The sequence below is a fragment of the Artibeus jamaicensis genome, unplaced genomic scaffold, assembly GCF_021234435.1.
Source record: "Artibeus jamaicensis isolate MK-2021 breed Jamaican fruit bat unplaced genomic scaffold, CSHL_Jam_final contig_1998, whole genome shotgun sequence".
In the NCBI taxonomy this organism is placed as follows: Eukaryota; Metazoa; Chordata; class Mammalia; order Chiroptera; family Phyllostomidae; genus Artibeus; species Artibeus jamaicensis.
In genome coordinates, this window is record NW_026521407.1 from 17,440,661 (window position 1) to 17,465,781 (window position 25,121).

Below are 25,121 nucleotides of genomic sequence, written 5' to 3' on the forward strand. Positions count from 1 at the left end.
TGTGCGGTGCCTCCACCTCTGGCCCCTGGCCCGGCTCCCCCGTGTGCGGCCTGCTCTCTCCCGGGAGTTCACGGCCCGCGCCTCCCTCCTCTTTGGGTCTTTGCTCACACACCGCCTTTTCAGCAAGGCCTTCCCTGACTTCCATATTTTAAAAATTGTGAACTACCCCTACCTTTCATCTCTTCTCTCTCCTTCCTACTTTATCTTCTCCATAGCATTTGTACCGTTTAACATGTTATTACTTTTGTAAGTTATGTTGTTTGCTTCCTGGGACAGAAGTTCTGTACAGGCAGGGAGAATTTTGTCTGCTTCGGTCAGTGCTCTAGTCGCAGTTGCCTGGGGTGGATGAACGAGTTGGATAGTTAGCTGCAGAGGAACTTAACCTGAGTCTGTGGGTTCCGGGCCGGCCAGCCCTGGGTGCAGGAGGAGTAGCTGCAGCTGAGACCCTGGCTGTCCTGCACCAACCAGCAGCTCCAACTCCAACTGTTTTAGGGGGAAAGTAGCTTAATCTTTATGACACTATAATTTTTTTATTTTCTAGCGAGTAAATATTTTTAAAGCACTTAGAACAGTGCCTGGCACATGGTAAGAGCTCTGTATTTGTTAAATAAGCAATACATACTTTATTAAGCATTTTGTGATTTAAAAATATTGGCAGAATGTGAACCAAGACAAATAAACCTCAAGTGGTTCAGAGCGGCTTTAATTCTATTCATTATAGCACCAGAATGAGTCTGATGGCTTAGTAGAAAAAAATAGCGACTGTCACATGCCCCGTCTGTTTTGGGAAAAACAAAACTACCCAGTGTACTCAGAGGGATTATAGATACAGTGAGGTTTATTAAATAAACTCTAAAGAATTGCTTTTGAACTTAAGTCCATAAAACATATGGCTATTGTCTTAGTCAGCTTGCCTTTGGTAACAAAGCACCATAAACTGGGTAACTTATCAAGAACAATTTATTTCTGATGATCCTGGAGGCTGGAAGCCTGAGATCAAAGTGCCAGCATGGTCAAGTTCTGGTGCGAGCCCTATTCTGGGTCACAAACTGCCATCTTCTTCTATCTGCACGAGACAAAGATTGCTATGTCTCTGGCCTCTTATAAGGGCACTAATTCCATTCAGGAGGGTTCCCCCCGCATGACCTCATCACCTCAAAGGCCTCACTTCCAAATACCGTACATTGAGAATAGGGTTTCAACCTACAGGGGTGGGCAAAAGTAGATTTATAGTTGTAGTACAAATAAATACTACAATACTTAATGAATAATAATATAAGAATAAACTCTGTTTCGTGTCCTCACAACTGTATTAATTTATTCCATGTCCGCCCTGATCTCTACCCCTGGTTTGCTGTCTGGAGAGATGAAATGAGAGAGGGACCCAGGTCCAGCTGAGGGCAAACATGAAAATGGAACTCTGAGAGTCAATATCCTGAGCACCGAGCTGCTCTTCTGAAAACACCAGCGGCCAGATCCCCGCTGCCAGGCAGCCCTGGGCAAAGTGGCCCAGAGGGATGTTCAGTCACAAACTGGCCTGGGAGAGCCCGGGCCCCTGTGTGACACCCTGTGATGACATGCACCTAAACCCAAGCCCGCCCATGTTAACAGGTATCACTTTAAATTACAAAGAACACCAGAGATCAGCAGACAATTCAGGAAAGTATCTAAAGTGGAAATTGGAGACCACACCAGGCTGGCAGAGCAAATAAGAAGAACTCAGAGAAACACAGACATTCTAGAAAGCAGGAAAACATTTTAAGTGTGTGTGTGTAGATACAGACATAAAAATGCATAGGTAAACATGATGTTAACAACCTGAGGAGAAATAGGTCTGTACTGAGAGGCAGTACGGCAGCTTGCTCTAGTTGGCAAAGCACCCATGCTCCACTGCGTGGGATCGAGTCCTGGCTGTACTACTTCCTTGCTGTGTGATGCTGGGCAAGTTACTTAACCTCTCTGTGCCTCAATTTCCTCGTCTCTAAAAAAGGGAGTGATGAAGCTGTTTAGAAAAAAACACTACTCTGGGAAAATTACAAGTGGTATGGCAGAATTTTTTTAATCCAATAGAAAATTTAAAATTAAAAAATCAGAAAACTCTACAAAAGATGAAAAAGACAAAGAAATGGAAAAGAGAAACAATGCTAAACCTGAGAGGTACCACAATCACAGCTGCAGAGAGAGACTGACAGACAGACAGACAGACAGAAATGAGAGAGACAGACCAAGGGAAAAGGAGAGGCAACTATGAGAGTGGGGAGCCAAACCTCCTTTGGAGACGAAGGACAAGCTCAGACTGAAAGCGTCTTACTTGGTGCCTGCACAGTGAAGTGGGAAAGCGGCCCAGTCTGGGGCATGTCACTGTGACACTTCCTGACACTCAAGATAGAGGGAGGATCCCAAAGGCTTCCAGAGAGCAGGAACGCGGGTCACATAACAAAAGATCACCGCTCGAGTGGCAAAGGATATAATCGAGGTCTACGTGGACTTATTCTGGCAAGCCACTCTACTTCCAGGACATAACTATTGTTTGATTTAGATACGTTTGTCACTTCAAAAAATAGTTCTGGTGTGTTAGGCAGAATGGGGGCTCAACTCTGCTCAGTGAATCCAGAAATCTCCTCTCTGCCGCTGTCCAGGAACATCTATTGCCTTCCTCTTTAAACTGAGGGAAAGAGTACTGGGTTCCCCCAGTTCCCTCCCGCCCTCTTCCTTTTCCCGGTCCCCTCCTTTGTTCCCTCTCCCCTTCCCCGCTTCACCTCCTGAGCCCTCACACTCATGCTGTGTCTCTTTCTGTCTCTTCTTCTCCCCTTCTCTCTCTCGCCACAGAAGTCTGTGTTTGTCTAATAATTGGCAGGAGAGATCTTTTTTTTTTTTTTGCTTTTGCCTTTTGCTTTTTAAGTGATGAATAGTTGGCATTAGATCAAAGACAAGCCCTGTGGTTTGCTGCTGCGCCAAGAGGGCGGGGCAGCGGGCAGCCGTCCCAGCTGCTGGTGACAGGCGTGGGGAAGAGATACCACGCTCACAGGTCACTGTGTGTGTGTTCACGTGCATCTGTTTTTCAGGCCAACAGCAGACTGAAGCAGATCGAGAAGGAATATCTTCAGAAGCTTGCCAAATCTTCTCAGGTAAGAGCATTCAAAGAAAAAAGCAAAACCAAAACAAACAAGAAAGCTGTACATAAAAGCATCTGTATTCTAGAGTTACACTTAATTCTCTGCAGCTTCTCGTGGTTCAGTATCATATTTTTTATGGAAACCTGGATGAATAATATATGCTTTTATTATATTTTGCTAACATTTTTTAATGGAGTCATTTGAACACACATTCACATGTTGTAAAACCAGCCTGTGCACTTGAACAAGCCCAGGCTGAAACATATTTCACCAGGGCGGGAGATACACGCCTACATTTGTGATGTGAGCAGCTCGATACCATCTGTGCTTTTTTGCAGTATTCCATTTTGCTGCACCTAAAGACGGCTGAACAGCAAAATTCAAAATGACGAAGATCTGCATTAAATTAGCAGCTCGAGTGTTGACTCCTTTTGGGAAAAGAAGGAATTATAAGTCCCTACACTCGCATCTTGCTGTGTGTTGTTCCTGTTGTAGTTTTAGTATAAAAAGGCCAATAATTGAATGCTTGTCTCTACTGGACATGATGCTCAGAGTGCTTTCTCTGCACACGTTGTTAGAATGGTACCTAGAGTCTCATCAGAGGAGTCCCAGACATTCCTTAGCTGTATGAATAACTCTAAATAAATAAATGCTAACTTCCATTTTACAGATGGATAGATTAACCCATTTAATTTTATGGACATCATAATGAGTGACTTTTTAAATAATTAATATTTGATTTTAAAATATTAAATGTTATTTAATATTTTGGCATGGATACAGTGATATGTGATAGTGGACTGAAATTTATGTACCATTTTATGAGTTACCACAGAGTGGTAGTAACGACAACACAGCAACAAAACAACAATAAAGTAGAGAATTTATGGGGCCCTAACCATATCAACTTGCTCTGTCTTCACCCATAATAGCTCTGAGGTTAGGAACTATCATTGGCCCCATTCTTCCAGGTGAGAAAACTAAGTCTCAGGGAGGTAAAGGCACCTAGTTCACAAGTGGCCAAGCCAGGACCCAACTTGGACCCCGCTTTGGAATGGAAGCTGTCACCTTGACTCCTGTGGCCTGGGCCAACCCCTCACATTTTTAATATTATAAAACTTTGGTGATAATGATCATGCAATTTCTTAGATTCTACGATAATTTTGAAAATGTGCATGGTTTATGTAATTTATATCCCATTAGGAAATCAAAAATTCTTCAAGGGAAGAATCTCTTATTTGTGTTTGTGTTTATTTAAAAAGTTGGTAATTGTCTTGACAGCCATTATTCCAGACCTTCCTTGAGGAAGAAACATGGGGAATGTCCTTTCCAATCCACTGAGAAAAGTTCTTATAGCCAAAACAAATCTTACTACTCCGCAAGTTAAAGTTTAAACTGAAGCATGACAACTGCCCAGCTGGCGTGGTCTTCCAGGCTGCTGCTTTCGCTTTGAGTTGGATGGGGGAGGCAGACCGAAAGTGAGATGTAAGATAGCTCACAGGCACGCTTAAACAATGAGAGTGTAAGCAGGAGTGTTTAAGTTTATCTAAAGGGAAGTATGAAGAAGCCTGATTAGTTCATATTAAAGCAAATTAAATGTAAGTTAGTGCAGAAGGAAGCCTAAGCTTTAGAGTCCAGCAGACCTGAATTTGAATACCAGCCCTACCACTCACATGACCTTGAGCGAGTGACCTGCCCTCTCTGGAATTCAGTTTCCTCATTTATAAAGTGGGGGAGTGATACTTACTTCATAGGTTAGTTTTAAGTATTAAGTAACGTAATGCCAAAAAAGTGCTTAGTACAGAGTCTAGTGCCCAGTGAAGCATTTAATAACTTTTAGCTCTTGCAATAGTAGATTAAAATTGTAATAGAGAAAGGGAAGAAGGGAACAGAGAATGAGAAAGGTGTGGAAAAAGCAAAATATTATTTATTTTTAATTCATGTATTTTGGGCTGTTTAAGAATTGATTTTTAAAAATCTCCTTCCAAAATCCGAAGAGGTAAAGGGTTGCTAAATATTTTCTCAAGATAGAAAGATGGAGAAGGTAGAGGAGGAGGAGGAGGAGGAAAAACCAACTAGTAACAACTATCATGTCCTATAACCATCACTTCATAAATGAAAGGACGGTACAACACCAAAACAGAGAACAGTCTTAGAAAGGGCCTGTAAAAAGATAGTTCATCCTTCTCATCAAAGGCAGGATGATGATTTCACACGGACAGTGTTCTGTCTGCCCGCCCGTACATACGAGAAACACTGGTTGGCAAGCCAGTCAGTTCAGAGAAACAGGTGATTTAAAAATAAACACTAGACAACAGAACCGTGGGTTGAGTTTTTCTATTTTCTAGTTTTAGTTGCCTGGATTCTCTAATTCAATATCGAAGCCGAGGAGGCTGCCAGGAGCAGAGTTGCTTAACTGTTTATTAAGTTTTTTAAAGTCTTTCCAAAAAGGAGTAGTAAGATGAATGCATTAGTAATGAATGCATTAGTACCCAGGAGATCATCGGTTAAATTTGGAAAATATTTTAAGTATTTTCCTCCCTTGAAGGAAGTTTCTTAATCTTTAAGATTTTATCAAGCTGTTAGGACCTAACAGGCCATGCTCACCAAACCCTTGGCATGCCTGGGACTGTGCCCCCCCACCCCACCCCCTGCCCCCAAGATTCTTAACGTTCGCCAGGACAGCAACGTTGGCATCCTCTCTGGGCACACTCCCAAATATCATTCCATCCGAATCACATATTTCTTCCTTTGATCTTAATATTACATATTAACCTTGCCTTCTCTAGTTTAATGCAGCTTTCCCCACTCAGCTGACTGACTTGGTGGCCATCTGTCAAAGAAAGAGATTGCCGTCTGCGAGAGTGCAGGTGGTTGTAGAACAGACTAAAGCTGGGATGCCAGCAGCCCACCCACTGCCGGGGGACCAGCCTCCCCACCGCCCACCAGTGTGTGGGACCCGTTCATTCCCACACGCCCTGTGCAGAATAGTACCCAGGCACGTACCATGGGTCCCACACACCCCAGCCTCCAAGTCCCTCTCCAGGGTGACAACCTAGAATGAAAAAGGTGTCATGGGGCTACTCTTCCACTTACTTTATGAGAACCTGCCATTTCACTGAACCTTCCCAAACATGCCTTGTCTTGTCTATTGTATTTTAAAGAAGAGCTTTGTAAAAATCTCAGACTGTACTATTCTCTGAAAAACAGTAGAGTGAGTTCAAGATGAAAATCTTAACCTCTCCCTTTAGAATCTTGTTATTTTTCAGACCTAATAAGACCACTAACATTTATGCAAAATATAATTGCTTAACAATAATAATTAACTATAACGGCTTTCATGGGCTAAGTTGCTTACAGTATCAGCCCAAAATAGCTCTTCTTTTGCTCTCCAAAATATTTGTTTTTAATACTCAACTGCAAATGTCCTAATCCACTCCTTTCTCTGAAGCTGATACAGGGTAAACATTTAGTTGAATGGTGGCATTTTGTTCTAAGTTTTTTTTAAATTATGACTCAACCAAAACTGGTGGGATTTGATTATAATTGTATAGATTAGTTTTCATTTTTTCTCAGGAACTTTTTACATTATTAACCCATGAAAGTCTAGATTACCTCAGTATACTATTTCAGGTATTTTTTAAAATTTACTGTGATTTTTCATTTCATTACTTACATATTTATCGAGTGCCAGTTATGTGCATTGAGCTAAGGAGAAGTGAGTCTGTTCTCTTATATTCTGTGTCTATGACCAAGTGAGTGTTGTTCTTTACCTAAAACATATTAATCTAGTTAGTATGATTATTTCTCAGTCATAAAGTAAATCTGAAATCAGTTTTTAAAAACTACCAATATTTTAGTTACATCTCTCTATCTGTCTTATCTTTCTATCAACCAATTTATCTGTTTATCCAAGGTCTTTCACCTGAAACGTTTGACACTCTCCTTATATTATCCTCATAAGCTTTTAAATTAACTTTCTGCCCTGGCTGGTGTGACTCAATGGATTGACTTGCTGGCCTGCAAACCCAAAAGTCACCGGTTCAATTCCCAGTCACGGCACATGCCTGGGTTGTGGGCCTGGTCCCTGGAGGGGGATGTACAGGAGGCAACTGATGGATGTTTCTCTTGCAAATATCAATGTTTCTCTCCCTCTCTTCCCTTCTGCCTTCCCCTCTCTCTAAAATAAATAAACAAAATCTTTTAAAAATAAATTAATTAACTTTCCAAAGGGAATCTTATTCTTTCCCTCAAAGAATCTCATTATTTCCTCAAAGAATGCAAAGTTTCATTTGTCACTCAGAAGCAAGCATATTTTCCTCAGGACATCCTGGACTTTGCTAGTAGCTCCTCCCAAAACCTGAATGTGTGTCTTTTTCATGTATTCTTGTCATAATTCTTCTGAAAGTGAGAGATCCCTCTTACATGCCCTTACGGTCATTGGAAGAACCTCCAGATATTTTAGTCAGCTATAAAGCTAATCTAAACCTTACTATTTTTTTAAGAAATGAAATTACTTTGTACTTTAAAAATACATTGAATGATTGTGGGGATGGATATATGAATATATCTTGTGATAAGATTTCATAGAACTGACACATACATATACACACATCAAAAGCACAATGAACACATTACAGAACTGAATTTACTACTTCTGTGAAGTTGTGGTTCACTCAGCTTGAAACACTGCAATAGTCATTGAAAGGGTGAGTTATTTTTGCTATTTGGCTGCATATTCTTATAAAATACCAATCCTAAGTTTCATGTTGGCCCAAGGAAATCTGGCTCTTTCTTATCTCTGGCTCTTCTTACTTTGTAACTGGGAGTGAGTTGAATATGCTGTGCTTCAGCTTTTGACATTCACTATAAAAATTTAACCTTCTCTGTTTCATAGATGCACTATGAGAATTCATGGAATTGATGCCAGCATGGAAACATTTAATCTAAATTCAAAAACCAGATGAAAACATCTTCATTCTCAGTAAATGAATTCCTCCACTCACAGCAGGAGGTTCAAGTTTGCATTTAAAGATATAACCTTACTGCTGTTATGTGTTTTGTCGTTTATTTCACAAATGTCTTAATATATGATTAGTTCAAAGTCTAATTGTTAAACTTTGTTTGCAGTGAGTTAGTTCCCTTCTGAAAGCATAAATACTCTTTATTTATTGTAAATGTGCTATTATTTCCATCAGTAGTGGTGACTAACTTTTCTATAGGACTCGGCTTCTAGAAAACTCCAGACATTTCTCTTATTGCCATGTAATGCTGTAATCTAGTTTTGTCATTGAATAGTAGCTGGAAAAACTGACTTTCGAGGAAGAAGTTAACACATCCAGTGTTTCTCATCAACCAGCCCTCCTGCCATAGAACCAGTCGAATTATACTCCACCCCAGGCCTATGGATCTTTCTTTTATTAGAAGAAACCACCATTTCCTGCTTTTAAAAACCCATCACTGTTGAATTGGAAAGGAAGCGGATGCATCTGAACTAAGGGAAGAGCAATGCTGTCAGTCAGCACATTGCGTTCAAATCCCTCAGCAGCCTGAGTACTTTGAGAACCAGGAGGGAACCCAGTCACAGAACCAGTTCTCAAGGGTAGAGAATACTCCAGCAGGCTCTGAAATGACACTCTTTGGGCCAAAATAAACCTTTACAGATATATCAGCACTTAGGAAGAGAGCAGCCTGTGTGGAACTGTGTCTTCATAAACTTCTCTTCGATACTGAAGCCTTGATCACAGGAGGCGAGTGGGAGGAACCAATCAGTGCAGCAGTTGATCTGACCACGTGGTTCCATCCCACCTGTCTCCTTGGTTGGGTGTCACCCTCGACAATGTAAAATACAGGGTCTCTCTCTGTGCCTTTGCTTCTCCATTCCGACAAGATGGGTGATAGTAACGCTTGCCTCTGTCAGAACTTAAAGTGCTTAGCACAGTGCACAAACATTAGTGAATCCTCAAATTACTGCTTAGAATTAGGTAACTATGACGAATGAACTCTGTTCATTATTTTCTTTGGCTATTACAGTTCAAAGTATTAGGAAAGGCAAAATCACTTTTTTTTAAAAATTCTAGTAAGTATATTTCTCAGTAAAATAAAATCTGACGCATTTCATATTTTTGAGATCACAGATGTTCTTTCTGTTGATGAGTAAATATTGTGGAATGTTATCATGAAAATGTCTTCCAAATATATTTGGTTCAGCAGTTGTTCCCCATTCACAGTTTTATTACCATCTTTTATGGGGTGGGATGTCATGCATTAGAGTGCGTGATATGTTAATTGAAAATATTTAGTTCGTGGAATAGAGTTTGCCAAACCCGCTCGTCTGTTAAGCATAAATACATATGAAATAGACGCCCCTTGCCGAAGAATGTGAAGTTACAGCATGCTGTTTTCATTTTAGACCATAGCTGAGCTCCAGACAGCCATTTCCTCTCTGAGAGAAGAGAACAGCCGGCAGCAGCTAGCGGCCGAGAGGCGGCTGCAGGATGTTGCACAGAAGTTTGAAGATGAGAAGAAGCAGCTGATTAGAGATAATGACCGAGCAATCAAGGTAATCGGAAGACTTCAGTAACCAGTGGTACCAGCTGCTTCGGTGCAATTAAAAAGAGGGCCGAAATCCCAGCAGCAGGCAGAGGCGCGCAGGTATCTGGCTCATTCACAGAGCCTGCAGCAACTCCATTCACTGGCCTCTACCTTTGATGTATCCAGTGACTCAGGCCCACTTCCCTCTCAGAGATCACATGCCAGCAGAGAGAGTCACTTTTGGCAAGCCCAGTCCATTCACAGTGAACAAATATTTGAAAAATACCTGGTCCTCTTTCTTGAAAACCACTTTGGAACTGTCTCTTGAAATTAGAATGACTCTTTCAGCCCAAGACTGCTGGCTAATAAATTCAGAAGTCAGCTTCCAATTTACATTCTATTCTTTGCCCAAATCCTTTCATTATGTATTCTCATAATGAGAAATAACCTGTTTGAGGTTTGGAGTGCCAACCATCCTCTGTGCTTTGACATTGTACAGGGTGGATGTGTTGCTGCTGAGAACCTAGGTTGTTTCCAAATGGCTTCAGAGAATCACACTTTTAATAGCAACAGAAAATTTCCTGGACTCCGATTCTTGAGGTGACAGGCAGTTAGATCTCAAAGTGGTTTTTTTCTTGGCTTCATGGTGGATATTACTGTAAGTGTCTGCCTCCTGTGGTGTTTAATCTGTGAGGATAAGCATCTGGAACCCTTTATAAATAAGATTTAAAAGAGAACAAAAAAATTTTCAAAGAATTTCCAGCAAAAGATTATTTTTCAGTGATTTTACTTTGTTATAACAATGCTTAAAGCATGTAGAGTAATCATAAAAAGCAAAGAAAACTAAAAGAAACATTTGGGTTTTATCTCTGCCCTTTTCTGCCTAACCCCCCAGGTTGCCTTCTGTAGCCTGTTGTAGGCAATCTGAATAATTTAGGGAAAAGTTAGTGTTCAAGGAAGTTCTGTGTGTTTGTGTGTGTGTGTGTAGCCTGTAAGATTCATATATATACCCTTAAGCCTGGGCAACACTGAATAGAATAAAAAACCTTAAAATATGGACAAAGCCTTGGGGGCCATTACATCCAGCCTCCTCACTTCAGAAGAAAGGACGTATTTTGTTATCAATGAGATTTTCCCCTATATATTCTCATCTGTGAGTTTTTTCTTTTCCCCTACATGTGATGTGAGACAAAAAGATGTTTCCTTTTTATATTCTGGTAACTTAAGTCTTTGAAGCCCTTTTCATTTATACATGCACAGGAAGTACTCATTGATCTGTATAACTGTTTTGGCTTCACGTGGACTCAGTTGAATATTGTGTTTAAATTCTCTTAGTTATATGAAACTTTTTATTCTAAGTGAGTTACTTTTCCAGTGATGTCCAAATTCCAAGTGGTAAGTAATTTGCAATTTTTTTTAATTTTTAAAATTATTTTATTGATTGTGCTGTTATAGTTGTCCCAGTGTCTCTCCCTTTACCCCACCCCCTCAGGCCATCCCCCCACCGTTGTTCGTGTCCTTGGGTCACGCATATAAGGTCTGTGGCTGCTCCCTTTCCTACACTGCACTTTACATCCCCATGGCTATTCTCTAACTGCCTACTTGTATTTCTTAATCCCCTTGCCTCTTCACTCATTTTGCCGACACCCCCTCCCATCCAGCAACCTTCAAAATGCTCTCCATACCCATGATTCTGCCTCTGTTCTTATTGTTTGCTTAGCATGTATTTTAGGTTCAATTGTTGATATATGTGTATTTATTGCCATTTTATTGTTCATAGTTTTGATCTTCTTTTTCTTAAGTAAGTCCCTTTAATGTTTCATATAATAATGCTATGGTGATGATGAACTCCTTTAGTTTTTTCTGGGAAGCTCTTATCTGTACTTTGTTCTAAACAATAGCTTTGCTGGGTAGCTTGGCTGTAGGTTCCTGCTTTTCATGACTTTGAATATTTCTTGCCAGTCCCTTGTAGCCTGTTTTTTTGGTTTGTTTTTTTTTTTTTTTTTTTTGGAGAAATCAGCTGACAGTCTTATGAGGATGCCCCTGTAGGAAACTAACTGCTTTTCTCTTGCAGCTTTTAAGATTCTCTCTTTATCTTTAACCTTTGGCATTTTAATTATGATGTGTCTTAGGGTGGGCCTCTTTGCATCCATCTTGCTTGTGACTATCTGTGTTTCCTGGGCTTAAATGTGTATTTCTTTCACTAAATTAGAGACATTTTCTTTCATTATTTTTTCAAATACATTTCCAATTTCCTGCATTTTCTCTTCCCCTTCCAGCACCCATATGATACAAATGTTGGAGTGTTTGAAGTTGTCCCAGAGGCTGCTTACACTGTCCTTGTTTTGTTGGATTCTTTTTTCTTCTTCTTGTTCTGATTGGGTGTTTTTTGCTTCCTTATGTCCCAAATCATTCATTTGATTCTCTGCCTTATCCACTCTACTGATGTTTCCCTGTAAATTGTTCTTTATTTCAGTTAGTGTATCCTTTGTTTCTGACTGGATCTTTTGTATGCTGTTGAGGTCCTCACTAAGTTCCTTGAGCATCTTTATAACAAGTGTTTTGAACTTTGCATCTGATAGATTGCTTATCTCCATTTTGTTTAGTTCTTTTTCTGGAATTTTTATCTGTTCTTTCATTTGGGCCATGTTTCTTCATCTCCTTATTTTGGCAGCCTCTCACTGTTTGTTCCTATGTATTAAGTAGAGCTGCTATCACTCCCTGTCTTGTTGGTTTTTTTTTTTTCCTTTTTTTTTTATTGATTATGCCATTACATTTGCTCTATTCCCCCTCCCTTCCCCTCCACCCTGCATACCCCTCCCCCACCATTTCCCCCTTTAGTTCATGAACATGTGTCTCAAATTCTTTAGATTCTGTATTTCCCCTACTATTCTTACCCTCCCCCCTATCTATTTTCTATCTACTGTCTATACTACTTATTTTCTGTACCTTCTCCCCCCTTCCCCTCCTCCCACTCCCCTGTTGCTTACCCTCCCTGAGATCTTCATTTCTATGGTTCTGCTCCTGATCTAGCTATCCTCTTAGTTTGCTTTTGTTTTAGGTGTGGTTCTTAATAACTGTGAGTTTGCTGTCCTTTCACTGTTCATCTTTTTTAGCTTCTTTTTCTTAGGTAAGTCCCTTTAACATTTCATATAGTAAGGGCTTGGTGATGACGAACTCCTTGAATTTGGTCTTATCTGAGAAGCACTTTATCTGTCCTTCCATTCTAAATGAAAGTTTTGCTGGGTAGAGCAATCTTGGTTGTAGATCTTTGGTTTTCATGACTTGGAATACCTCTGTCCAGCCCCTTCTTGCCTGTAAGGTCTCTTTTGAGAAATCAGCTGACAGTCTGATGGGAACTCCTTTGTAGGTGACTGTCCCCTTAGCTCTTGCTACTTCTAGGATTCTCTCCTTCATTTTAATCTTGGCTAATGTAATGATGATGTGCCTTGGTGTGTTCGCTTCTTGGGTCCAACTTCTTTGGGACTCTCTGAGCTTCCTGGATTTCTCGGAAGTCTATTTCCTTTGCCATCTTGGGGAAAATTCTCCTTTATTATTTGTTCAAATAATTTTTCAACTGGTGGTTGTGCCTTTCCCCCTTCTGGTACCCCTATAATTCGGATGTTGGAACGTTTAAAGATGTCCTGGAGGTTCCTAAGCTTCTCCTCATTTTTCTGAATTCTTATTTCTTCATTCCTTTCTGTTTGATCGTTTTTTTCTTCCGTCTGGTCCTCTCCCTTGATTTGAATCCCAATTTTCTTTCCATTACTATTGGTATCTTTTGTATCAGCATTCATTTCAATTAATTTAGCTTCCATATGTTTCTCTAATTTGTGACTAAAATCCACCAGTTCTGTAAGGATCTTTATAACCAGTGTTTTGAACTGTGCATCTGAAAGACTGGCTATTTCTTCATCACTTAGGTCTATCGGTTCTGGGGCTCTGAGTTGTCCTAGAGCCATTTTTGGTCTATTCGTGCTGTTAAGTGAGTGGAGCGAAGCCTTAGTTGTTTACCAGGACGGGGCGACCCAGGTCGCTGGTTTGTGACGCTGTGTGTGGGGGCGGGGTCAGAGAGAGAGCAATGGCGTTCCTCTCCACTAGCCCAGCGCATCCAGTCACTCAAACGCCTCGGGCTTGCTTATCCAATCCTAATTTTGCGAGCCTGCTGCACCACGCAGGTTTCCCTTCTCACTGGTTTCTCCGCACGTAAATGCGCGCGACCGACCGACCCACCGCGCCTCTTCCCTGTGCGCTCCGGCAGCCAGCTGGCTGGCGATCAGCGCCCTCGGTTGCCTGCGCGCACCGCGCACCGCCCCGGGAATTTTTTCTTGCTAACCTGCTCCGCTGCTGGCCTTGCTCCTCGTACCGGTCCAGCTGAGTATCTAGTTGTCCTTTGGACTCCGTATTGTCGATTTTCCCTGTGGCTTGGTTGTGACTGCTGTTAAAAATAGTTGTTCTTAGATTTGGTTGTGCACAGAGGTGAGGTGGAACCTCCACCTACTTCTCCATCTTGGCGGAAGTCCCACTCCCTGTCTTGGTAGCATGGCCTGATATAGTAGGTGCCCTGTAAGGTCCAGTGGCACAGCCTCTTCTGTCACTCAAGCTGGGTACTCAAGGTGCACCCTTCATGTTGGCTGAGTGCACCCTCCTCTTGTAATTGAGCCTTGATTGCTCTTGGTAGGTCAATGGGAGGGATTTACCCAGGCCAGTCAGCTGCAAGGACTGGCTGTGACCATGTACCACCAACCTCCGCCCTCCACAGAGGATCAGCTGTACAGGGGCAGGGTGGTGCTCCAACATGTCTGTAGTTGTCCACTGGGTGTGTAGGCTCTGGGCTTTCCCCCATGGTGCAGGGCAAGATCAGTCCCCACCTGTGTTCTGCCTGGTGCCACCCTGCATGAGTTATAAAGCAATCTTATATGTCTGCTATTTATGCTGGGCTTGGAGATTCCCAGGTAAAACCAAACTGTGAATCTTGACTGGCTACTGCTAGTGCTGGGTCTGAGACCACTGAGCAAGAAGTACTAAGGCTAGGGGCTCACTGAGGCTAGCTGCTGCTTGTTTGATAGGATTTAGGAAGAGCCAGGGCCAGCCATGCATATGGAAAAGTCATGGTTAACAGTTTGAGCCTGTAAATTGCGTGATACGGAGTCTTGGGGAATCTCCAGGGCATGGCAGACAGTGTTAGCTAGGTTAGGTTGATGGAGTCTCAGATATGGCACCCATCTGCCAGCTCTGTGGCTTTGTGGAAAGATGGCTCAGAAAGGGATAATGGCCTCTGCCCACCTTTCTATCTGAGAGAAAACTGTTCCTCTCCTCTCCTCTGATGCCAGACAATTCAGTTCCTCCCTGTAGGCCACTGGTGCCTTTCAAGCTGTTACCCCAGTGCTAGAATCTGAATAAGTCCATGTGTTGGTTTTTTAAGGGGAACTGCATGGGACTCCAGAAGTTTCTTCTACCAACTCAATCCCCACTGGTTTTTGTAGTTAGAAGTTATGGGGACTTATCTTCCTGGCACTGGAAACCTGGGCTGGGGGGGTCTGATGTGGGGCCTGGTGCGGGGCTGGTACTCCTCACAAATTTTCCTGAGTTATTCCTCCCAAATTTTTATCCACCACATGTAGATCAGGGACCAGCCTGTTCCTCATCTTCACCCCTCCTACCAGTCTGAATCGATGTGGTTTCTTTAATTCTATAGTTGTCAGACTTCTATTCAACTATATTTTTGACAGTTCTGAGTGATGGTTGTTCTATATTTTAATTGTAATTTTAATGTGGTTGTGTGAAGAGGCAATCCACATTTACTTATGCCATCATCTTGATCAGAAGTCCCAAATTTTAAATAAATAATTGAATCCCAATATAAGAAGAAAGGGAAAACATAAACTTACTTCATAACAACATAGTTTTTAGTATCATTTCTTAAAGATTAAAAAAGTCTTGAAAGAACTCTGGCTGGTGTGGCTCAGTGGTTAAGTGTTGACCTGTGAATCAAAGGGTCACCAGTTCAATTCCCAGTCTAGGGCACATGCCTGGGTTGCAGGCCAGGTCCCCAGCAGGGGGCACGCACACATTGATGTTTCTCTCCCTGTCTTTCTCCCTCCCTTCTCCTCTTTAAAAAATAAAATCTTTTTAAAAATTTTTTAAATTAATTAATTAACAAATCTTGAAAGAAATATAATTAATACAACTACCTATTTTTATTATTGGTTTTTATAATTTTAATTTACTTACCTGTTGAAAGGGGAAAACATTATATCCTAATTACCAACAAAGCATCAAATCATAAAGGCTGAATTTAAAAGATACATTAATAACCTCTAAAACATAGTTATCATAGGTCCCTGAAAAAATTCACTTATAATGTAGATAAAATGTTATTCAAATATGCTTAGCATATGTATGAAGTCAATGACATTTTGTTTTTACTAACCTACATAAGATAATTAATTCATTAGCATTCTAACACTTTTTTTTCAGGATGTGTCCCATAAAAAGCGTAGTAACACTAGCTGATATTTAGTCAACGTGTACTATGTACTAGGCTCTCAGCCAAATATTTTTATTCATCTCATGTTTCATTATCTCTTGTAAGCCTTTATAGTAATCTTTACAAAAAAAGGGTGTTTCTGTCATCCCCATCTTACAAATGGGAAAACGGGGGCTCTAAGGTGTAAATAAGCAGCTCAAGGTCATACCGCTAACAACTAGCAGAGCCAGGTTCAAGTCAAAGTCTTTGTGACTTGAAAACCTCAGCTATTAACAATTATTACACCCTACCTCGGTTTCCACAGTCTGTCTGTGAAAGTGAGTCAGTGACCAAGTGCATAGATGAACCTAGGTATCTTCACTCTAATTTTATGTTGGCCTGAATGATAGTAGAACTTTTGCAAAGGTTGTTTGATATGGACATTTTAATTATACTTGACTGTCTTATACCTATAGATACACAGATAGATATAGATACTCAGAGAGAGACACAGTCACCATGAGGCTTGTATTTTCTGAAACCAAATACACTTGTCTGCATATATATTAAAATGAGTTCATATGTGCCCAATATTTTATAACATCAAATATTACTGTATTTAAATATTAATATTAAATGGTTCTGTAAGAACAATGTGCATGCTCACTGTGAAAGGCACTCCATGCCACTTTCTAAGTTGGTGAGGAGCTGAGCTATGAAGCAGGTGGTGACTGAGGACAGAGATGGGGAGTGAATCCAGTACTCTGCCAGGGCTCCCAGTGACCTTTCCCTGGATAAATAGGCCTGTTGTTAAAGTAATTCTTCAGAGCAGTGATGTTTCCCCAGTGTGCCGCGCACACTGGTTTGCCAAAAGAATTTGTGAAACATGCAATACCTGACTATTTAGTCAGGGGCACTGACCTCTTTTCCCTTAAATTGTAAAAAAAAAAAAAAAGACAACAGCCCACACAACAATAGCTGTCCAAGATGAATGAATCTAAATTATACCTATTTTTTGGCAGACTGGCAAAATATATATTTAATGGTGTGCCATAGAATTTTAGAAAGTAGTTTGCATATGCCATGAGATGAGAAAGGTTGAAAGTTGCTGCTCTAGAGAAAGATTGAGGTATAAAGTGTTCCACCAAAACCCACTGGAAGGGCCACCAGTCTGGTGTAGTATGTAACTTGATAAAACACTTCTGGAGGATAATTTGGCTGTGCCTCTCATTCCTAAATTGCCTAAGAAATGCGCACAGCCTTTAAGGCATTTCCGAATTTGCCCTACAATGTCAATTAAAGAGTTGCACTGAGCTTGAACCAGCCAAAAAGATGCTCACTGTAGCATTAACTCGCTTATCCAATGACTGTTCATTGTGCTTGGCATCCACCATCCCAGTATTCTCTGTCTCCTTTCTATTCTTTATTTTTCACCATAGCTCGTAAACTAAAAATTATGCAGTATTTGAAATGATGTTGGAGAAGGATATATAAGAATATTGAAAATGTTCACAAGATAGTTTTCAACTTTAATGCAGTTTACAGAACATAATGTAATAGGTCATTTTTACAAATCAAAGTACATAGAAAGAGCAAAAGGACTGGAACTGTGTATCAACATTTTACTGGTGGGTAAAGTGGTAGAATTTGTGGTAATTACCTTTTATCTTAGTGCTATATATTAAATTATCACATCACCTTTAAAATAAGAAACAATAAGAGTTGTTTGGTAAAAAGGAAGAGCCACCAACCCAAAGGAACCCAGCAGACATTAAGGGAAACGCGATGGCTGAAGCTAACAGCAGGCAGGAGCCTTGCTGTCTAAGAAACAGCAGATGAAGCGAGGTCTTTCACAGAACAGAGTTCCTGGAGTGCAAAAAAGTTATAGCAACAAATGCATTCTTACGAGCAACCTTTTATGCCGTGGTATACCCTAGCTTAAAAAATTGAGAGCAAAAAAATCTTATCACCTACTCACTGCTTTAGCTCATTTCTTATCTTCAAAGTCAAGCTTCTAGAAAGAGCTCTCTGCTGCGTAACAAACCACCCCAAAACTTGGTGGTTTAAAGCAGCCACTGTGTTATGGGCCCATGATTCTGTGGATCGGAATTTCAGGCAGGGATGGGCTGGGTGGTTCTTCTGCTCAGTGTGTAGCATTGGCTGGGGCCCCTCATGGGGTTCCATGCAGCAGGAAGCTTGGCTGGGGCTGCAGCATCCAGGGTGGTTGAGGTCCTCTCCATGCGGCCTCACTCTCTGGGCAGTCAGATGTTCTTCATGGACGCTGGTGTCTAGGGGCCTGTACTTCTCCTAAGACAGTTCCACTACACTGTTGGTCAAGACAGGTCCTGGGGCCAACCCAGGATCAAGGGCAGGGAAATAGCCACCACTTCTCAGAGGCGGTGTGGCAAAGGTGGTAAGGCCACCTTAAACCTCCCGCAGTCGTCTGTGCTAAATGTCCAGTCTCCTCCTATTCATTCCTCATCTGTGCAAAACAGTACAAAGAAGAAAAGTATCTGTGTATATCTACAGTCCTCCCGCCCAGAATCAACACTGTTAATTTGCATTGTGGCATATTTGCAAACATCTTTTTTTTGAAGAAAGTCTCTATTTTTGTAAGAATGGATAGTGGCATATACTTATAAAGAATTTAAAATGCAGGGGGACAAAGACAAAATATTTAAAGGCATCTCGAATCCCATCACCTAGAAATCACCATCACAGCAGTAAGGCAAACATCAATTCCAATATCTTACTATGCATAAGGAAAAAAGACAAGGAAAGACAGATAAAATTATGGAATGAGATAATACTCTGGATTCTACATTTTTATTTAGTTTAGAAAAATTATTTAAGTTAATTTTACTTAAATTCACTTGATGAAAGAAACTAGAGCAAAACAGAATGAATTGTTGGACTTGTAGAGAGAATTTGATTTGAGGCCGAACCATGAGTACACTAATATGCTTGGACCCACCCCAGCACCTCTGCTCCTCACCTCCTGCCTCGGGTAGTACTATTATTTGCACACCACCCAGACTGATGACGTTCATAATCTGCCTTTAATCGTAACCTGCAGCTCATACACATGCTGTCAGTAATGGACGTGGTGCTTACCACCTGGCCTTTTACCCCAGCACCTTCATGCCCAGAGTTTTTACTTTGACTTCTTAATTGGCTGGATTGCATGGTCCACTAGTTTCTCTAAGATTTATGGTACTATTTTCCCTGAGCTTTTTCTTGCTTAAGAATGTCTGCCAACCAGGCTTTAAGTTTGAATGACATGCTAGATGGGCACAGTATTCCTGTTCACATTTCTTCCCCTGAGAACTGTAAACACTGCTCACCTAGCATTTGCATATTGCCGCAGAGGAGGCTGGGCAAAACAGTTCCCCCATGTAAAAGTGTTGCTCCTTCTGGGAAACTGCTGAAGAAGTCATTCTCCTGTAAGTTTAATAGATGAACCAAGATGAATTCATTAATTAACCGGATACCTCTACATGTTAAACATCAGTAGCAGATGTTTCCCAAGCATGAGGACCGTCCCCTCGCTGTCAGTGAGATGTGTTCCTAGTGTCTCTGCGTTTCTTATAACCTGCGGGGAGAGGACGCGGAGCTGGGGGTGCGCATGTGACCCGGTGGGGCTGACCGTTCTCTGCTTCGGGGTTCACACTCCGTGGGACAGGGCTTCATTAAATCCATCCCTTTTGTATGCTGTCTGCCTTACTCTGTCTACCCTGTCTCTGTGCTTTAACGCATTTGTGTTAGTTTTTACTGTTATTTACTCACTTCATTTGGTGTTAGCAGAGGGAAATTCAATCTACCACCTGATCTCAGAAGCCTCTTTGACTCCTTCATAACATTTAACGAGAACCTGCGTTAGTCGGCTGTTAGCACAAGAACGCTCCATAAGAAACAATCCCCCAAACACAGTGACTTAGAACAGACATTCATTTTTCCTGCACTATGTCTGCAGCTCACTGGTGTGGCCCAAGTACAGGCTGTGCCTGCGGGTTTGACTGCAGGCTTCCAACTGGGTGCAGGCCTGCTGTCCACGTTCCACAGTCTCCCTGGGCACATAGCTGTCTGAACTCCCCTCCTCACGGTGGATGGCAGGTGTACGGTAGGAAGGGCAGGGAGGGGATATGCCCGCACTATCACGAGACACTGACTGCCTGGGAACAACAATTGCGTGTGCCGTGTAAGCAGTCCCTGAAGCCATTCTCCCCTGAAGCCGTAGCTCCCGGCCACACTTCCCTAGCCCACCTGCCATTCCTCCCAGTCCCATGCCCCGTCTGCCCTTCCTCCTTTGAACCTTTAAATATTGGTGTTATTCAAGGCCTCTCCTGTTTCCCTGTGTGCACTGCCCCTCGACAGTCCCGTCCCCTCACGTGGGCATTCATGCAAATGAATTTTGAATGTTCACCTCCACCCAGACCCTTTTTCTGAGCTCTCCACCCGCAGTTCTAACTACTGCTGCACATTTTCACTTGTCCAGTCCAGATGCTGCTCACGCTAAACATACCTGAATTCATTTCCTTCCCTCCCTTCCCTTCCCCCAACCTGTTCTTTATCTACTATTGATTTTCTAATTAATGCCGTCCACCCCGTCACTCATGCCAGATTCTGGAAGTCCCCTTGAATGAATTCTTCCCCTCCCTCACCTCTCTTAGGTCAGTTCCTAGAACCGATTCCAAAATATCTCCAGCTTACACCCAGGTCATCATCTTTGCCCTTGTCTATTGCTGCCCCTGCAATGTAGGATCACTCAGTTGTTCAGCCCTCTTAAATCTGTCACATTGTTGGTAAATTGACATTTCTAAAACAAATACGAGCAGGTGATTTACTTAGAATCCATCACTGGCTTTCCATTGCCTACACGGTAGTTTATACTTGTCAGCATGGCATTCGAAACACTTTGTGATCTAAGCCAGTGGTTATCAAGGCATTGTCCTCAGGCTCCTGTGGGTCTCTGACACCTTTTCAGGTGTCAAATTACTTTCATAATGGCACCAAGATGTCACTGGCCTTTTGCACTGTTGTCACATTTGCACTGACAGATGGGTACAATTGTGGGGGTCTCGGCAGGCAGCAGGCATGGACACTAAACTCTGTTGGCCGTGGTTTTCCTCACCGTCACCTGGGCATGCTTTTAGAAAAGGGAGTGAGGCAGTGTACAGGTTTTATTAAATTTCAGCCCTTGAGAACGTGTCTTTCTCGTGTTAGCAGGAAGTACACACGGAGTCCCTGTGCCGCACCTGAGGTGTCGCACGGACACGGTCAGGAGTTTGGTTGGGAGCTGCTCACTAGTCACTTGGAAAGAAAGGCTGGCAGGCAGACTCTGCTGGGTCCGGTGTGAATATCTGGATAAGTTTTCCTGGAAATGAATAAAGCGAGCCTGACACTTCAAGGACAACAACTGCATTGTTGCTAGTGATAAAACGTGAGCATTTAAGTGAAAATTAGAAATTTGGAAAAGGGGCCATCACTGTAAGCTTGACAGCTCCTCAAAATGTAAAGGCTTCTCTGATGAGCTCCGTGGTATTACTAAGGATGTGAGTGGGAAGAAATGGGGAAGAATACCAGAAGCGTATCAACATTTGGAAGATTCATGTAATTCAATGAACCAGTGTTTTCCAAGTGACCAACACCTAACGTTACAAAATCACTCATGGGCAGATCCATTCAAAGCACCGAAGATACGGATGGATTTCAATGTGATGGAATGCAGACTTCACCGATAGAGCTTCAGATTCCACACTGCAGCCAACTTTTAAGAAACTTCCACTTGTCAGGGTTCAGTGTAGCCACAAGGAATATTCCCAGTTATCTGGAAAGGCTGCTAAAATACTCCTCCCTTTTCCAATTACTTATCTACATGAGACTAGACTGTCTCCTACACTTCAGCCAAAGCAACATATTGTAAGAGATGGACTGCAGAAGCAGGTGTGAGAATTCGGCTGCCTTCTGTTAAGCCAGGCATTGCAAAGACTTACAAAAATAGAAAACATAGCCACTCTTCTCACTCATTTTTCTGCTTTTGAAAATACTTTATTTTTATTAAAAAAATATATCTACATTTACACATATGGGGTTATTACTGTAATGTCATCTTCTCTGTGGCGGGTCACAGTGAGACGCTTGGGCCAGCTCTGTTTATTCCTCTAGTAGTTTTTCCCTCACTCAGTGCTTCTCGGCAGCCCCTCAGTCAGAGCTCGGGGTTGCCTGTGTTGTGTGAATCAGAATCTGCAGGGTTTGGGACGGTGACACGGTTCTGTACTTTGTCCCCAGTGGGGTCTGGGACAACATCAGGTACCCAACCACACGAACGCAGAGAAATTCATGACTCTCCCCAATAAATAGGACAAATGGAGACTACAAACACCCTCACAACATCAGCCAGGTTTCGTTTCATCACAAGTTAAAAGCAGCCTTCCAAAAATTACTTGTAGTTTTCAGAGGATTTTTGGATTGCAGATAGGAGGCTAGGAACTGTGTTTTGGTTAATTCTTTCTCACCAGCTAGACTCAGTTTCTTGAGAGCAAGCGCTTAGCACAACATGCAGCTCAATGGAAGTGCTGTAACTATGCTGAGTAAATGAATGATGTCCCTCATTAATCAAGGCCCTGAGAGCTAACATCACTTCATTGTCATGTCATTTTATCGATGTCAACAAGCTCGTCTGTCTTTTGTGATGGTATAGCAGATACGCAAAAAAGAACTCAGATCTTAGGTCATAGTGATATATTTTGCCCGGTTAGGCAGCCTCTAATAGAATGCTCTCCACCCGGTATATGTTATCTGAGAGCATATTTTGCTCCAGGGGAGGGCCCCAAAAGTCTGTACACTGAAGCCAAGTTACCTAAATGTTCATTAGCACCATCCTCCCAATTCATAGAAGTTCACGGAGGGGGAAAAACTGCTAGAACTAGTTCTATGGAAAGACAGTGGAACATTCTTCCTGGCACCACCGCACCACCCAGGCTAAGCCCTTTCTTTGAAGCTGGAGTATTGAAAGTTTCTCACTGTGAAGCCAGATGTCCAGGCAGAGATTTCATATCAAGGAGAAGTGTTGTAAAATTTTTGCTTGCAGGCATAGAAAAGAGGTTTTAAAGCATCGATGCTTCTCTCCCTTGGCCACTGACTGGAGTTCACAAGAAAAGGTCGGCTGCCAGTAGGGCATCTAGAAATCTGGTCTGTGTTACCAAAGGGCTTGGGGGAGGTGGGGAGAATATTTCATAACATTGGGCAATTCTCACTGTGCTAAAAGCTTACAGGAATCCATTTCCCAAGGAAAAAAAGGACGAGCCTCATTGTGGGGGTTTGGGAGCATTGAGAAACAGAAAGAAGCCTCAGCGCCCAGCGTCCGCCGTCCGCCGGCTTTGTTTGGGACCTGTTCATTGTTTAGTTCGATCTCCCCTGCATGCACCTCCTCAGGGCGCAGAGGGAAGAGGCATTTTCTTCGTGCCCTCCTGAATTAGAATGAATCATGCCAGGAATAGAAATGTATTTTCCATCCCACCCAGGAAGGCTTGTCTGCTCGCTCGGAAAGGAAGACAGAGCCGTTCAATCACAGCAGCATAAAGTAGAAATGCCATTTTCCAGGAAGAACGCTCTGGGAGATAAGTTTGGGGACAGTGGGCAGTGAATTACGGCCTTGCTTCCTGGAGCAAGGAGAAGCAAAAACAGTGAGTGAGCAGAGAAGAAATGAACAAATTATTTTACCTTTCCTCCAGTTCTACTCTCCGACAAAGTTTTATTTTATTTAAAGACTAGTTGAAGATTAATTGTTCAGTGCACAAAATCCTTCAGGCACTATTAAAAGTAGTTTGAGCCTCTGGAACGCTGCCTTGTATATACCAGGGAATCGTTGGGGTTTGATAAGTAAATGCATGAGTGACCGAGACGGCGATTGAGAGAATGCAGGTGGAAACGTTCTCCTTCACAGTGGCTGGGTGAACGGACTCTTTAGAAGTCGTGAGTGACTGTGTGTGGTTAATATTATTATTACATGGTTCAAAGTATGCATTTCTTTGGTTAATCAAATATTGGAATACATTAGGCATCTGTAGTTTTTCAATATTTCTAAAATTAGCAAATAACTACTTGGAAATATTTTAATGTTTAATAATTATGAACTGTATCAGAAACCATCTCAAAGTCAATGTGATGAACATATGAGCACTGATATATATAACTGTAAGCCTCAACGACCAAACTTACTGAATGGTTACTATGTATATATGTAAGTATACTTACATATAATTATATGTATTTATATACATGTGTATATTCAGAAGCACTGGGTTATATAGAATCCTAATTATTAAACGATTTGATAATAATTTATTATATAAAATAATTTTCTTTTAAAAAATGTTCATTTAAGAGAGAGGAGAAGAGAGGGAGGAAGGGAAGTACAGAAACATTGATCCGAGGGAGAGACATCCATCAGTTTCCTCTCACATGTGCCCTGACCAAGAATCGAACCAGTGACCTTTTGGTTCACAGGCCAACACTCGAGCCACTGAGCCACACCAGCTACTAGTGACATATTAAATAATTTTTCCTTTTCTAATCCCCATGTAATACAGAAAGGTTGCAAAGTAGCCTGTTACCTTTTCTTTCAACTCGGTGTTTCCCTGCCTCTGACCCTTCTCTCCATGTAGCATTGGACTGTACTGACCAGTAGTTTTCCTGTCGTGGAGCTTAGCAAACTTGTTCTGGTAAAGGACTGAATGGTGACTGTTTTAGGCTTTATGGGCCATACAGTCTCTGTTGGCCCGCAGTTAACTCAGCTCTTGAAAACAGCCTTAGACTGTATGTCAACAAGTGCGTGTGGATGTGTTTCCATAAAACTTTATTTACAAAAATGGCTAGGTTCCAAATTTGGCCTGTTGGCCATAGTGTGCTTACTCCTGCTCTAGAAACTGACTCTTCTCTTGGTTTATATGACACTTGTCTCCTCCGTCAGCCTCCCTTCCCCCTCGTGGGTGTTCCTCAAG

The 25,121-nt window shown here is 41.9% G+C and overlaps 1 protein-coding gene across 2 annotated transcripts in view; it reads left to right on the top strand.

Moving 5' to 3' along the window:
• The window catches only part of CEP112 (centrosomal protein 112), a 336,669-nt gene that overhangs the window by 243,594 nt on the left and 67,954 nt on the right, over positions 1-25,121 (top strand). For both annotated transcript variants that reach the window (XM_037128107.2, XM_053657443.1), the window contains exons 22-23: positions 3,066-3,128; positions 9,529-9,678. In XM_037128107.2, coding sequence (XP_036984002.2) covers positions 3,066-3,128; positions 9,529-9,678 — 213 coding nt within the window. The remainder of the gene's footprint in view (positions 1-3,065; positions 3,129-9,528; positions 9,679-25,121) is intronic.